Source organism: Lucilia sericata, unplaced genomic scaffold (assembly GCF_015586225.1).
Source record: "Lucilia sericata isolate MDLA Ls3-8-SP2 unplaced genomic scaffold, ASM1558622v1 Contig000005F_arrow, whole genome shotgun sequence".
In the NCBI taxonomy this organism is placed as follows: domain Eukaryota; kingdom Metazoa; phylum Arthropoda; class Insecta; order Diptera; family Calliphoridae; genus Lucilia; species Lucilia sericata.
This window is the reverse complement of record NW_023994046.1, coordinates 1,511,412-1,526,810: the sequence shown is the minus strand read 5'-3', so window position 1 is coordinate 1,526,810 and position 15,399 is coordinate 1,511,412. Positions and strand designations below refer to the sequence as shown.

The following is a 15,399-nucleotide window of genomic DNA, read 5'->3' as shown; positions in this document are numbered from 1 at the left end:
CCTTGCTTCCAAAATTGGAAGTACTTCAAGTATGTTATTTGTAGTGAAAATTCTACTTCTTTTTGGTGGGTAGTCTTGAAATATAATGCAATCAATGTTACCAAAATACCTTACCTTTTCTAGTTTTTCCGTTCCGGGAAAACACACTATCCATAACTAAAAATTACGTAACTCCCTCTTTAATGAACTTTTAAACACCATAAATTTGAGTTTATTTATAATTTATATTTATTTCTTTATTGTTTTGTTAAAAAGTGGTATAATTGCACGAAGAAAGTTAATTTCAAATTCCTTTTCTGAAAATCGTTCTACGGAGGACCTGTAAGTAGATAAAAAATAAATAATTTTTTTTTATTATAAAACGATCTAACACACATATACAATTTGGAGACCGAAACCAATTTTTAAAATGCTTTCGCCGTTATTTTTACAAGAATTATTTTACTAATTTTCATATAAATATTTACAATTATCTAAAATATGCAATATATTGATTTATTAAAGATTGAATTAACAGGGTTGTAAAGAACCATTTCCTCAGATAATGTAACAACAATGCAAAAGTGTTGCCAAAAATATTATTTTTATTATATTTATTATTATTAGATTTTATATATATTTTTTATTTATTTAGGAAAAGTAATATTTTTACGCATTTAAACATTAAAAGATCGACGAGTGCGTGGGACGAGCATACATATTTGCTTAAATTCTAATTAAAATTGTATTTTGTTTATCTGTTGGTTTATATTATTCTAATTTTTGTGCTTTTTTAGAAAATTTCCAATTATCTTATATAGTAAAAACCAAGTGAAAACCAAGTGAGCAAACTAACGTAATTGAATAGTGCATAATTGTCTTATTGTTACCCTTCAGTCTTGAACAATTTAATAAGTGGAATTGTTATCCTTTAAAACTTATGTGAGCAGAAATTATAAACATCTAAACTTTCAATTTTAATATCCAATCACCAATATTATTCCGAAAGATTTATAATTTTAATTATATATTTTTTTAATTCTTAAAAAATAGTAATAGTTATAGTATATGAATTTAAAATGGCTTTTCCTATACGTTCTTTTTTTATATACGTCCCTCCACAGCAACTGATACTTTTGTTATTTTATATGTTTCATAATGAAAACTTATGAAGGTCCTATTGCTAGAGATAGTAATTATTTTATCATTGGACATATTAATGTTCAAAGTATTAAACCTTCCAACAAGTTTCGTTGATACTTGAGCAATAACAATGACAACAAAATCCGCAAGCTGTCGGCCCAAGCTGGCTGCTTGTAAACCAATCCCACCACACAACCTTCAGTTGTGGGTAAGGTCCCAAGCGGTGAGGTACCTCTATCTGTTGTGAGATCCTCCAGCCAACGCAGAAGTGACTAAGTCTGCTGCGGAGGCGCCTAAACGGCAGAGATCCGAGAAAGAGTCCCATTCTTTGTCGAATATTCAGCCGACGACTAAACGTCCCAAAAAGGCGCAAACTGTCGTCGTTAATAGACCTTTCAGTGAGGTTGCCAAAAACCCACTGGTAAGGGCTATTATCGACAGGAGCAACAGTGACGGTGCCATCTCCCAGGACAAATGGGGGATCATCTGTCAACGAATGCTTGGGATGAACTGGAAAATCCTTAAGGAAAATCCGGAACCCGTCCCTCAAAATGATAACGCTGGATGGTTCCAGGGTCACATAAAACTGCTGGCCTGTTCGAATGAGCGCTCTGCGTTACTTCTTAAGCTGGCAATGGATTTCCTCGGGGAAGTATGGCCAGGTGCTTTGTTGGACGTGATCCCGGTATGTGTGCAGACCGAGATCCATTGCCTCGATCCCAACTGAGCCACACGACCCGGAGGAGATTTTGGCGCTCCTTGGGAGCGGAAACCCTCATTTACCTACCAGTGATTGGAAGGTGGTGAAGGTGTTCAATGTGTACTATGGTTTTGCTAGCATCACTCTCCGTATCTACCGCAGTGATGACAAACGCAACGCCGCTACCTCTAGTGTTAAGCTAGAGGGTCCGCCTAAGAAGGATGAAGACAACCTCGACGATCCCGCTATTTCAGAAGGCGGGGAGAACTCTCAGTCGACCACAGGTCAATTGGGAGAACTCCTTGTTGATCTGAAAGTGGCAGAGGAAGACGACACCCTTTCGGATACTGGTCCGGAGGATGTCGACGAAACCGTCGTATATGATCCTGACCTAGGAGATGGTGAAGGTAACGCAGATTAACCGTCACCACTCCAAGGCAGCATCTGCTGCCCTCCTCCTCCGTTTAACTGAAAGAGGGGAGGAGCTAATCCTTGTCCAGGAACCGTGGACCCACCATGGTAATGTTCGTGTGACTGTCTATTAGAGGCTATAAACTTCTATATGCAATCTGCTCAGGTAATATAAGAGCCTGTATTTTGGATAAGAACCATTAAAATATCTTTATCCTGTCTGATTACAGCGATGAGGATACTGTTGCGGCTGCTTGGGAGTCTGGCAACTCCAAAATCTGGCTTCTAAGCAGCTACATGGCGACCGGTCTCCAAACCGCCTGGTCAGAAATATTGTGCGCGAAGCTGAAAGACGGCATATGCCGCTGATTATGGGCGCAGATGTGTTCCCTCTGATCATTGCTATGTAGAATTTGAAATAATAGTTCAAGCATAGATTGCGAAACCATTTCTCAATAGGAGAAAGACAAACTGGGAGGTCTATAAGTCGGCCTTGACTAATATTCTTCCTTCTGCCCCAACCATCGAAAACAGAAGGGACATCGAAGTAGCCGTAAATTGGATTTCAAGCTCCATTAGTGTTGCCACAAATAGGGCTTGTAAATCATCGAAAGGTAATCATAAGGCTAAACCCCCTCGGTGGGATCCCGAAATTGCGAAAACCCGCAAGTTGTGTCGTAGATTATTTAACGAGGCAAAGAGATCTGGTATATAATCTCTTTATAAGTCAAAAGTTAATGAATTTAAAAATCAGGTACGTAGTGCGAAACGCAGATCCTGGAGAAAATTCTGTAGTTCTATAGAAAGCTCTTCATATACAAGTCGTCTTCGAAAAATCCTGTCCAAATTCCCTTCTGTCCCAAGCTATATACAAAAAGTGGAAGAAAATTGGACTGCAGGTAGTCCTGAATACTCATTTTACCGGTTGCATCTCAACTGGTGAATCAATTACGCATGATAAGTATGGTGTCTAACTTGTAAACACTGCTGTGAATGTTAAGATAGACGATTACATCATCCGCTGGGAAATTATGAGTTTCGACACCTATAAATCACCTGGCCCTGATGGCATTATTCTAGCGGATATACAAAATAATATAGATCTGATCATTCCTTGGCTTAGTACTATTTACAAGGCCTGTATCTACTGGCCCTACATACCTTCAGAGTTGACCAAGTGTGCATCTCAACTGGTGAATCAGTTACGCATGATCAGTATGGTGTCGAACTTGTAACAACTGATGTGAATGTTAAGATAGACGATTACATCATCCGCTGGGCAATTAGGAGTTTCGAAACCTATAAATCACCCTGATGGCTTTATTCCAGCGGATCTACAATATAATATAGATCTGATCATTCCTTGGCTTAGTACTATTTACAAGTCCTGTATCTACTGGTCCTAATTACCTTCACAGTGGACCAAGTGTAACGTGAATTTTATCCCAAAAGATGGTAAGACATCACACACAAGGGAAAAAGACTTCAGAAAAGAGCTATACAGAACACTCCTCAGGAAGGGGTGTTATCCCCACTCTTATGGAATATGGCTCTGAATGGACTCTTAGTTAGACTTGATTCACTAGGTTTTAAAACGGTTGCATACGCTGACGATTTTGCAGTAGCGGTATCTGGTACGCACATTGAGACTATGTCTCAGAGAAGAAGCGTTGAAGGTAATAAGCCCATGGAGCGTAAACTGTGGCCTCAGCGTTAACCCAGGAAAAACGGAACTTGTATTATTCTATGGCAAATACAAAATTCCTCAATTCTCCCTTCCTCGTCTAAACGGCGAGTTTGTCACGCTGTCGAATAATGCAAAATACTTAGGTGTTATTCTCGATAGTAAGTTGTCTTGGGGTTTGAATATTATCTCCAGATCTTCAAAAGCTATTACGGTGTTATACGTCTGTAGAAAGGCTATTGGCCTGCATTGGCCTGCAACCCAGGAAATCTACATTGGCTATATGAGGCGGTGATTAAGCCGATAATGATGTATGGTGTCATTGTCTGGTGGTATGCACTTGACATATCATCCAACAGAAACACTCTCACTTTCTCTCTCACACACGGCTTTTCTCATAACAGGTGTTCTTAGGACGACGCCCAGTAAAGCGTTGTTCGCTATGCTGAACTGGCTTCCTGTGGATCTCCTTGCTAAACAACTGGCAATGAGTACTGCAGCCAGATTAACTATCACAAATAGATGGATCTTTGGATGCAGAGGTCATGCAAAGATTGTAGATTTTCTCCCAAATCTACAACATGACTCTGACTACTGTATTCCGGAACTTTGCATTATAATCCCTGATTATAATGAACCTTCACCTGCAGGTGTTGACGGCCTAAATGTGTATACAGATGGTTCTAAAACAACTATAGGTGTCGGCGGTGGAATCTTCATTGAAGAATTTGGAACGAAAATCCCTTTCCGATCGGATATTTAATAGGGATATCAGAATCTATACTGACAGCCAAGCCGCTATCCAATCCCTGATAGGTGTATATTCTGCATCAAAACTTGTCCAAGAATGCCGGGCGTCTCTCAAAGAGATGGCGAGACATTCAAGAATTACCCTCGTTTGGGTCAAAGGACACGGGGATATAATTGGCAATACTATTGCTGATATCTTGGCGAAAGCTGGTACGAGAATGGCCATACTGGATATAGACAAAATTCTGCGGCGTCCCCTTAGCGGACATTAAGAAACAAATACACAACATTTGTTTTAGTTCAGTATGGTCTCAAGAACATACTTGCTCGATTGCTAAGATGCTATGGTCTTATAAGGATCCTCATAAAACATCCTATATATTAGGGCTAAGCAGAACACATCTGAGCACTCTGTTATCAGTTCTTACTGGTCATTCCAAGTTCGGAAACCATGCAAGACTCATTGGTCTTCCATACAATGACTTTTGTAGGAGCTATCAAAACGAGGAAGAAGAGGAAACAATTACTCACCTTCTATGTAATTGCCCGGCCCACAGTGGTATAGGAAAAAAAAGAGGGAAATAATTCGGTAACTTCTAAACGGTTAATCCGATTTTAATGAAATTTGGTGTGCACAAAGAGGAGGTGTTGTCGAGTTTAGGTTTTGAATTTGGACCTTATAGGCCAACCAGGGGCCCGGCGGGGGGTCCTCAAATTAGGACACCTCGGCTATGTTAAATTTTTAAAACGATCCTATTTCTTCATTTGAGTTCCGATTTAAAAAAAATTTCGTATATAGAATCTCCTCATCGAGCACTATAAAAAATGTCGTCGTAGCAGTAAATTATCTCTTATAGTTTAGGAGATATTCGCATTTGAATATTAAAATTTTAAAATTTTTACCGTCCTTACTTTAGTTTTTTTGATAATAGCAGGTCCAAATATTTCCGATTTTCGCCATTTTTTTTTATTTGCTTAACAACAAGTTTATATACCAAGCAGTGAAAGAATTATGTAAAAATCATGACTGAGTCCAAAGTTATAGGCATTTAAATTTAAAAAATTAAAAAAAGGCGATTTTTTGTCATTTTTTTGGGAAAAAAGTATCTTTTTCTTTTTAAGTTATCTAAAAAGTTTCTAAGAAGATGTATATAGAATTTATACTTTTTGGAAAGCTGACTTTACATAAAATACGATAAATGAAACAAAACCTAAAAATTTTTGATACCGAGGGGACCAGGTCCATCCAAAAAAACCCTATTTTTTATGGAAAATTAAATTTTGAGCAAAAATTCTCAAATCGCATAGTCGATATCAAATTATAGTGACCTGTTTTATATGACCCAATAAGTTCTTAATCATTTTGTAACGGGTTTCGATAACCCCGCCCCTGGTATGGATATAATAGGCAAAAAAACAAAAAATCCCATTTTTGGGATTTTTTAAAACTTTTTTGGGAATTCCGGGATTTCTAATAAGAAAATTCGAAATTTTTATTTAATTTTGGATTTTGAGTAAAAAAATCTACCTAACTGTAAAATTTCATCAAAAAATATTCATAAATAAAATTTTTATTGCAATTTGAAAAATTTGTATCTTCGCAAAAACTGAATAAAAAACATTTTTTAATTTTTTTTAAAAAAAGTATTCCGCGAATTTTTTAATTTTCAAAAATTATATACAGTTTTGAAAAATAGACAAAATTACCTTTCCATTGATATATAACATGCCTACCTAATGTTTTTTAAGTGACAAATTAATTAGGGAAAACTCAACATCTTTTAGAAAATTTGCCTAGCACTATTATTTTCATCCATAAGGTTAACTCTTAAATTTGTTACATATATGGATGAAAATAATAGTGCTAGGTAAATTTTCTAAAAGATGTTGAGTTTTCCCTAATTAATTTGTCACTTAAAAAACAAAATTAAATAAAAATTTCGAATTTTCTTATTAGAAATCCCGGAATTCCCAAAAAAGTTTTAAAAAATCCCAAAAATGGGATTTTTTGGTTTTTTGCCTATTATATCCATACCAGGGGCGGGGTTATCGAAACCCGTTACAAAATGATTAAGAACTTATTGGGTCATATAAAACAGGTCACTATAATTTGATATCGACTATGCGATTTGAGAATTTTTGCTCAAGATTTAATTTTCCATAAAAAATAGGGTTTTTTTGGATGGACCTGGTCCCCTCGGTATCAAAAATTTTTAGGTTTTGTTTCATTTATCGTATTTTATGTAAAGTCAGCTTTCCAAAAAGTATAAATTCTATATACATCTTCTTAGAAACTTTTTAGATAACTTAAAAAGAAAAAGATACTTTTTTCCCAAAAAAATGACAAAAAATCGCCTTTTTTTAATTTTTTAAATTTAAATGCCTATAACTTTGGACTCAGTCATGATTTTTACATAATTCTTTCACTGCTTGGTATATAAACTTGTTGTTAAGCAAATAAAAAAAAATGGCGAAAATCGGAAATATTTGGACCTGCTATTATCAAAAAAACTAAAGTAAGGACGGTAAAAATTTTAAAATTTTAATATTCAAATGCGAATATCTCCTAAACTATAAGAGATAATTTACTGCTACGACGACATTTTTTATAGTGCTCGATGAGGAGATTCTATATACGAAATTTTTTTTAAATCGGAACTCAAATGAAGAAATTGGATCGTTTTAAAAATTTAACATAGCCGAGGTGTCCTAATTTGAGGACCCCCCGCCGGGCCCCTGGTTGGCCTATAAGGTCCAAATTCAAAACCTAAACTCGACAACACCTCCTCTTTGTGCATACCAAATTTCATTAAAATCGGATTAACCGTTTAGAAGTTACCGAATTATTTCCCTCTTTTTTTTTTCCTATACCACTGTGCGGCCCTTGAATCGATTGGTTATCAGGAAATTGGGTCAACATACTTTTCTGATCTACCTACCTGATGAACGTGGTTCGGTAAGTAAGGTCTCCTGCTGTTGTAAGGTCAAGTGCTGTTGCTATTTCGGGATATAACATTGTAAGAAATGATCGTGTTTTAGATGAAGTTGGTAATGGTGAAAAATCCGTACGTTTAGTAAAGGTAGTGGTGTCTGCCTTTATATTTATAATTTTTTGTTATATAAAACAATATTATTGGGACTGAATTTCGGTTGTGCGAATCTCTATTACGGGGGTAGGAAATGTTGTGACATTGGTTGGGGTTGTGTATTTACCAAGAGTGAGTAACGCTTCTTTAGTTATAAATACAGGACAATTTATGCGCACTTTTACTAATTCCCACCATTTACAATACATATTTCGAACAACATTGCTGCGCATTTTGTTAGTGGAGTGTTTAAGGATTATAATAAGATATATTTTTCAGAATTGTTGTCTCATGTTCTTCAGTTTGACATTTCTGTTATTTATAATACTAATGATGTTGATACCCAATTGTATTTTTAGAATATTTTGCTAAATGAACTTCATGACATGATTCCTTTGTCTAGGATTAATTAAAAAAAAAATTAATTAATTAAAGCAGGATACTATTAGTTTTATTAAGTTGGGTAATTTCGTTCATGTGAGGTCCTTAAGGGACCTGGCGTATCAGGCTTACCGTGATTGTACCACCTCACCACCCACCCACTGAAATAGAAAGATATTTTGCAAATATAGGAATAGGGCGAAAGGAACCCTACGCACAGTGAGACATTTGGCACTTTTAGAACGACATCAATCAAATCTTAGAGATATTGAGTTCTAATTTTAGTTACAGTTAGCAAACCATTGGCCAAACGCTCCACATAATAATCAGCACGATAAGTCTGCTGCCACGCCCATTTTTTACAAGTATATATTGAATAAAAATTTAATTTTTAGTCGCATATATCTCAAAACTTTTGCTATCGATTTTGAATTTTTATATATTCTTAAGCTACGTTCACACTTATCAAATATTTGACGTTTTTTATCAAATATTTGTTGGCTGTAATGTGAACACAAAATATTTTTGAAGAGCAAACAAAATATCAGCTGTTTTTTGTGAAACATTTTTATTTGTCAGCCTACAAATATTTTCCCAATATGAACACAATGTGAACACCAAACACGAAACATTTTTGTTTAACGTTAAAAAAAATTATTTAATTAAATTACAATAGTTTTTTACAATTTCATAGAAATTTCTGCCTAAAAACAAAAAATTAAATACGTTTTTATTTCATAATGTGCTTAAAATGAGTATTTCTGTTTTGACGTTTTGTTTGAAGAAGCAATGCCAAACACAATTCAGGACAAATAGTGAAAATTTGTTTGCCCGATGTTCACACTACAACAAATAATTTCTTAAAACAATTGACGGATAAAACAGTGAAAAAACAAGATTTTGTGTGCAGGCAAAGAGGAACATAACAAGAAGAACAGTTAATGCGCAACCAAACCAAAAGCCAGAAATATATCTGTTTATATTTACTACAAAGATATATCATTGAATAATAACATCAATTTATTCTAAAATTTCATTTAATATTGTTTTTCAACAAAATTTTATCACAAAAAAAAAATACAAATTACATTTCAATACCTTATGCAAGTGGAAAAGAGACAGATGGTCATGTCATGTTGTTGCTATTTAGTATAGTCAATGTAGCGAAAAACCTTGGTTGGTTGGAACGGTTTTTTTAAATCGCTATAAGCCGGGAAATAACCAAATTATAAATTATTTTCATTAAATTATCTATAAAATTTAAAATTATTGAGAATTGTTTATTATTAATATACTAGCTATACCCAGTGTGCTTTGCTACCCTAGAAGGAATATGTATAAATAAAAATCCCACTTAACGATTTTGAAGATTCTAACCACTAGTTAGAATTTATAATACGTTACATATGAGAGATGTCAAGCAAACAATTGCGAGTTCGCCAGTTTCTATCTATCTATAAAAAATTTGAATAATAGAAGAATTTCCAAGATGCACGAAATTTTGTATTTAATTTATATATGTTGTGCCAAGCCACCCATTGAAAGTCCGCCCCTTATGCTCTAAATGTTCACATAAATTTCAAAGTTCTTCATGTAAAATTTGAAGACTCTAGCTCTAATAGTTTCTCAGATATACGAATTTTTCTATTTGATTCATGTGGGGGCTTCAAGCTCCCCACATTGAGAATTTTGGAATTTAAATTGAGAAAACTCCAATTAAAATTGGGAAAGTTTCAAATGAAATTGAGAAAATTTTAAATGAAATTAAGAAAATTTCAAATGAAATTGAGAACCTTTTATTTATATAACACATTTTAAAAAACAAATAATAAAGAAATTCCAATGTTAATCCACCGATTGTCGAAGAACAATGGCTGGTTTATCATGAATACTATGTAGGAATACCACTCAAGCGATATGTGTTGGTAGTCTGAATACGTCAAAGTAAAAAAAAATATTAAAATGTGGTCTGAATTTCCCGCTGATTAGGTTAAAAGTTCAGATCCCAGTATAAAGTATAAAAAGTTTCGCAGAATTTTTCGAAATGATTGTCAAAATGTTCAAATTTTAAGCTTTCACGGAACATTCATGTATTGCACTTAGGGTTGCCAGCCTGGCTGGACTTGGCTGGATTGTCCAGCTTTTTTGATGCTTGTCCAGTTTCAAGCTAAAATTTACTTTGTCCAGCCAAATACAATTTTTTTTAGTACACTGCAATAATTTTTATGTTATCTTTGTCAAATCATGTTAGCCAACACTGATTGTTATACAACTAAGTTATGATTTCCCTCTTCTATCATCAATGACAACATGTCTCAACACTTGAACAGCTGATGTCGTAATAAATATTAGGTCTGTTCGCGTACTCGATAATTTGTAACAATTTGCAACAATTGTTATTGGATTCCGTTCGCGTACTTTTGAAAATTTGCAACGAGAGAGTAAGAGAGCGATAAAAATGACAGTGAATAGAGAATTTTTTTATTTTACGGGATATTTTTACAACATATGTTTGATTTTTGAATATGTAAAAAATCCAAAGAAATCGAAAATTTGGTAAATTTTACATTTTTTTAAAGAAATATATAAATTAATAACACACGAATATTAAAAAATTGTTTGTAATTAGATTTATTTTAATTTTATTTATCATAAATTAGTTTTTAAAAGAGTTTATTTGTTGTGAAAAATCATAACAAATATTGTCAATCTAGCGTTTTTAAAACAATTTATTTTGTCTTTCTCTTGGCGATTTTGTGTAAATTTTTATTTTAATAATATGTTTGTATCATGAAGTTTTAAAACAATAATATATTTTTAATGATACTACATGTTTTGTTAACTTAAAATATCCATTAATTTATAGGAAAAAATCAAAGTTTCAATTAGTTGTTTTTTAGTGTTTTGTTAGCGATTGAGATTTCAGCAAAATCTTTGTTTATAAACAAAAACTTGCAAATTTTTTTTTTTAAATTGGCTTTCTCGTACTTTTTTGGATATTTTTTTGATTGAGAATAAATTAAAAATTACTCTCTATCATAAAGTTACTGGATATTTCTTACCGGAAAGTACGCGACAGTTTACGTACTTATGATTTTCAAAAATGCCGCTTTTCACATCTTTTGCTCTTAAAAACTAAGTTAACGAAGTGATCGGGGAAAACTAAAATTATATTCTTACTCTATGGACTATAACAAAACGGAATTGATATATGAGAACCCCTGGATTTTTTTGGTGTATCACTGTGAAATTATTTACACAAACCAAAATTAATATTTTCTCAGTATTTTTTATGTCCAGCTTTTTTTTCTTTTGTCCAGCTTTTTAAAATCCAATGTCCAGCTTTTTGCGAATCGGAATCTGGCAATCCTAATTGCACTACATACATACAGTGGTGGAATAAATAATAGAAACGACTTTATTTAGTGGTGAAAACTAAATTTTCTCAAAAAGTACCCGTTAGAATTTGATGATTTGTATCTTAAATAAAGGGTATTTAGGTCTACTTTCCTATGATAAATGGAGTTTGTAAGTTTTTTTGCTCCATCGATTCACAGTATTACACTGGGGACATAAGCTGAGATTTCTTAAATTGCGTTCTGTATTTATTTTAAAAAATTTAAAAAATTTAAATTGAAAATGATATTCCCAATATCAAAATATACTGTTTCCTCGGTTCTTTATGTTAACGTGAGTTTTTTTTCAACGCCTGGTTGACCATATGAGCTCTGACGGCTGAATTGGAGCCACGACTTTCAAATTTTCTTTAATAAAAAGTTAAAACAGTGAAAGAAATTGCTTAACATTGCTGAATTACTTAAAAAATTAGTTCTTGAAAAGATTTCGAGCCGAAGAAGTTTTGAATCCGCTTATAGATAACGATAATCCACCGATTTTTGGACCCGATTTTGAGCAATATTTCACATTTTGGTAATTCAACCCGTTCTTGGTGGTTAAAAAGGAGCTTAAATATCAAAGTATCTTGATGGACAGGTAAAACAAGATGAATTTAAAACTAAAATTTCAAGAAATGTAAAAATTTCGAAAATTAATTTTAAATTTAGGTATAGTACTGTTCGGGAATTAATACTAGTATAGACCCAATAAGATCTACTGCAAAAAATAAAACAGAATGTTTTTAAACGAGGGAAATAAAATATGTTTTTTATTTCATTACCTTTTGTAAAATCTAATACGTTTATTTTATGGAAAAAATTACAAAGAATATTCTTTCTGATGTTTTAATATGATAAGGTGCATTTTATCTGAACTTACGTTACAGTAGACAACCTAAAATTCAAACTAAATTTTTAAATTTTTTAGGTTTTGTGAACTTTTTATGTTAAATTTAACTTATTTTAGCATTATTTCACAAGTCCATCAATATACTTTGATATTTAAGCTCCTTTTTAACCACCAAGAACAGGTCGAATTGCAAAATAGCGAAATATTGCTCGAAATTTGGCCCAAAATTCGGTGGATTGTCCTTATCTATAAGTCGGTTCAAAACTTTTTCTTCTCGAAATCTTCTCAAAAACTAATTTTTCAGATAATTTAACCATTAGAAGACATTTCTTTCAATATCTGAAATTTTTATTTAAGAAAACTTGAAAGTCGGCACTCTGATTCAGTTTACGGGATCCATATGGTCAATCAAGTTTCGAAAAAACAAATGTTACATAAAAATTAAAGTAAAAAGTATACTTTTATATTAAGAATTTCATTTATAATTAAATTTTTAAAAATAAGTACAAAACGTAGTTTAAGAAATCTCAGCTTTTATCCCCAGTGTAATACTGTGAATCGTTTCTATTATTTTTTCCAATGCCATATTTTTTAAATACCAATAAAATACGATGGAGCAAAAAAACTTACAAAGTCCAGTTCACCCCAAAATAAAGTCGTTTCTATTATTTTTTCCACCACTGTATATATGTACATATATATTTATTTGCAAATTAAAAATAAAAATTTTCTGAAAATCATTTGTAATTTTCTCAATTTCATTTGAAAGTTCCCCAAATTCAATTGGAATTATCTCAATTTCAATTCAAAATTCTCCATTTCAATTGTACTTTTCTAAATTTCAAATGAAAATTCGCATTTTCATTTAGAATATTCTCAATTTGAAACTAAAAACCAAAGAATATAAAGAAATTGGGGCTTGTCAGTTGGTACGTAAAGGAGTTGTCATTCGGTACCTAACTCTAAGTATGTATTGGTAGAATTTTTGTATTAGTATTGGAGCTCCAACCACTTTCACCACACTTTCCAAACATACATACTTGCATAAAATCGTACATAAAAATTTTAGGAAAAATAAATAACATTTAAATTTCTACATTCGCAGATTTTTTAATTTATTTTGCCCACATCTAATCAGTAAACATTTAATAAATATATTTTTCGGACTTAAAATCTCTTTTTTTTGCAAAAAAATAAGTTTATTTTAAATATTTTTTTCATTTTCAATACCAAAATATACAACTTTGTTTTGTCAACTTTAATTTCAACACACAAAAATTAATTGTCAAAAAAATTAAAAAATTTTTTTTTTAGTTTGTGAAAAATAAAAATATTTCGGATTGTTAAATGCGATAAAATTGTGTAAAAAATTAAAAAATAGTTATGTGTTTGTGAAAAAACGTCGTTCAAGTCCTATTATCCCGGTATTTTCGCGAAAAAGTTTTGAAGTATTGTGAGAGAATTGAGTTCTCACAAGTGTGTTGAATTTACACAGAACTCGTCTGTGAAGAGAAGGAAATGTTATTGTTGTAAAACAATGTCATAGTCCAACTTCTTATTATTCTTTGCTAAAAACCTCAAATTCAATTGAAATTTTCTCAATATAAAATGGAAATTCTTAATTTTATTTAGAATTCTCTCAATTTAAATTCTCAATTTAAATTCTCAATTTAATTTAGAATTTTCTCAACATCAACGTAAAATTCTCAATTTTATTTGGATTTTTGCCAATTTTAAATTAAAGTTCTAAATTTGATTCAGAATTTTCTCAATTTCAAATTGAAAATCACAATTTTAATTGGAATTTTCTTAATACGAAATGGAAATTCTCAATTTCATGTGGATTTTTTTCGATTTAATACGTAATGTTCTCAATTTCACTTAAAAATGGTGTAGACTATAGACTAGACTATAAACTAGACTATAAAGTAGAGTATAGACAAGACTATAGACAAGACTATAGACTAGACTTTAGACTAGACTTTAGACTAGACTATAGACTAGACTATAGACTAGACTTTAGACTAGACTATAGACTAGAGTCTAGTCTAAAGTCTAGTCTATAGTCTTGTCTATAGTTTAGTCACTAGACTATAGAATAGACCAACGGTTCCCAAAAGGGGGGTCCGCGGACCCCTAGTGGTCCGTAGTAAAATCCTAGGGGGTCCGCGAAGACGAACGAAAAAAACCATGAATAAACAATATTCTGCTTTTATATGTATGTACAAATATCTCAAATTTTTGTGCAATAATCCCAAATTTTTTTGGTGACTTTTTGAATTTTATTTTTTCGGTTGTTTATCAGGAAGAAGCTAGGCCCTACAAATTTATTGTATAACTTTTATAAAGTAAAGTACTGCGTGATTTGTAATTTTTATTTCCTGTATATGTACTGAAATAATGGTTTTTATTTCAGACAAATAATACTCTGCCTTACAATTAAATTAGGGATACAGGTATTCCGGAGTATGAAGTTCAATTCAAAGACAAGCTTATTACAGATTTAAGTTTATCAAATTGTAAGCAAAAGTGTTCTCGTTTGAAAGGACTAAAATTATATATTTCCAAAACAGAGGTGACTCTTTATGCATCTCTTTATAAATATTCCAATCCGACGTGATACACAGATTTTAACTTGATTTTGTCGACCAATACATATTATTAAATTAACATCAGAAAATCCATAGCGTTTCGCGTAAATATGTAGCCAAAAACCATGAAGTAAAATAATTCGTTGGTATTTTAAAATTCAAATTTAAGTTCCAAATTCACAGTACTTTAACAAAGAGTTCAAATCATATATTATGCGGATAACGCATTCCGCAACAACATAGAAGAAGTCCAACTTTCTTATATTATTTTCCCGAAAACTTAGCTCACTTACTCAGTTCACCCTTTGCAATCGCAACAAATTTTTGAAACGTGACTCCTTAAGCACATGTGACAATATTTGATAAAGAAACCTTTTCGCTACCTTGAAGAAAAATGAACATGAAAGATCTCACGATCATAAAATTAAA

The 15,399-nt window shown here is 32.3% G+C and overlaps 1 protein-coding gene across 1 annotated transcript in view; it reads right to left on the bottom strand.

Moving 5' to 3' along the window:
* Window positions 1-204: 204 nt before the first annotated feature.
* The window catches only part of LOC119600858 (GDP-Man:Man(3)GlcNAc(2)-PP-Dol alpha-1,2-mannosyltransferase), a 57,999-nt gene continuing 42,804 nt past the window's right edge, over window positions 205-15,399 (bottom strand). Inside the window, exon 5 of the mRNA XM_037951439.1 lies at window positions 205-319. Within this exon, the coding sequence (XP_037807367.1) occupies window positions 229-319 (91 nt within the window). The 3' untranslated portion in view covers window positions 205-228. The remainder of the gene's footprint in view (window positions 320-15,399) is intronic.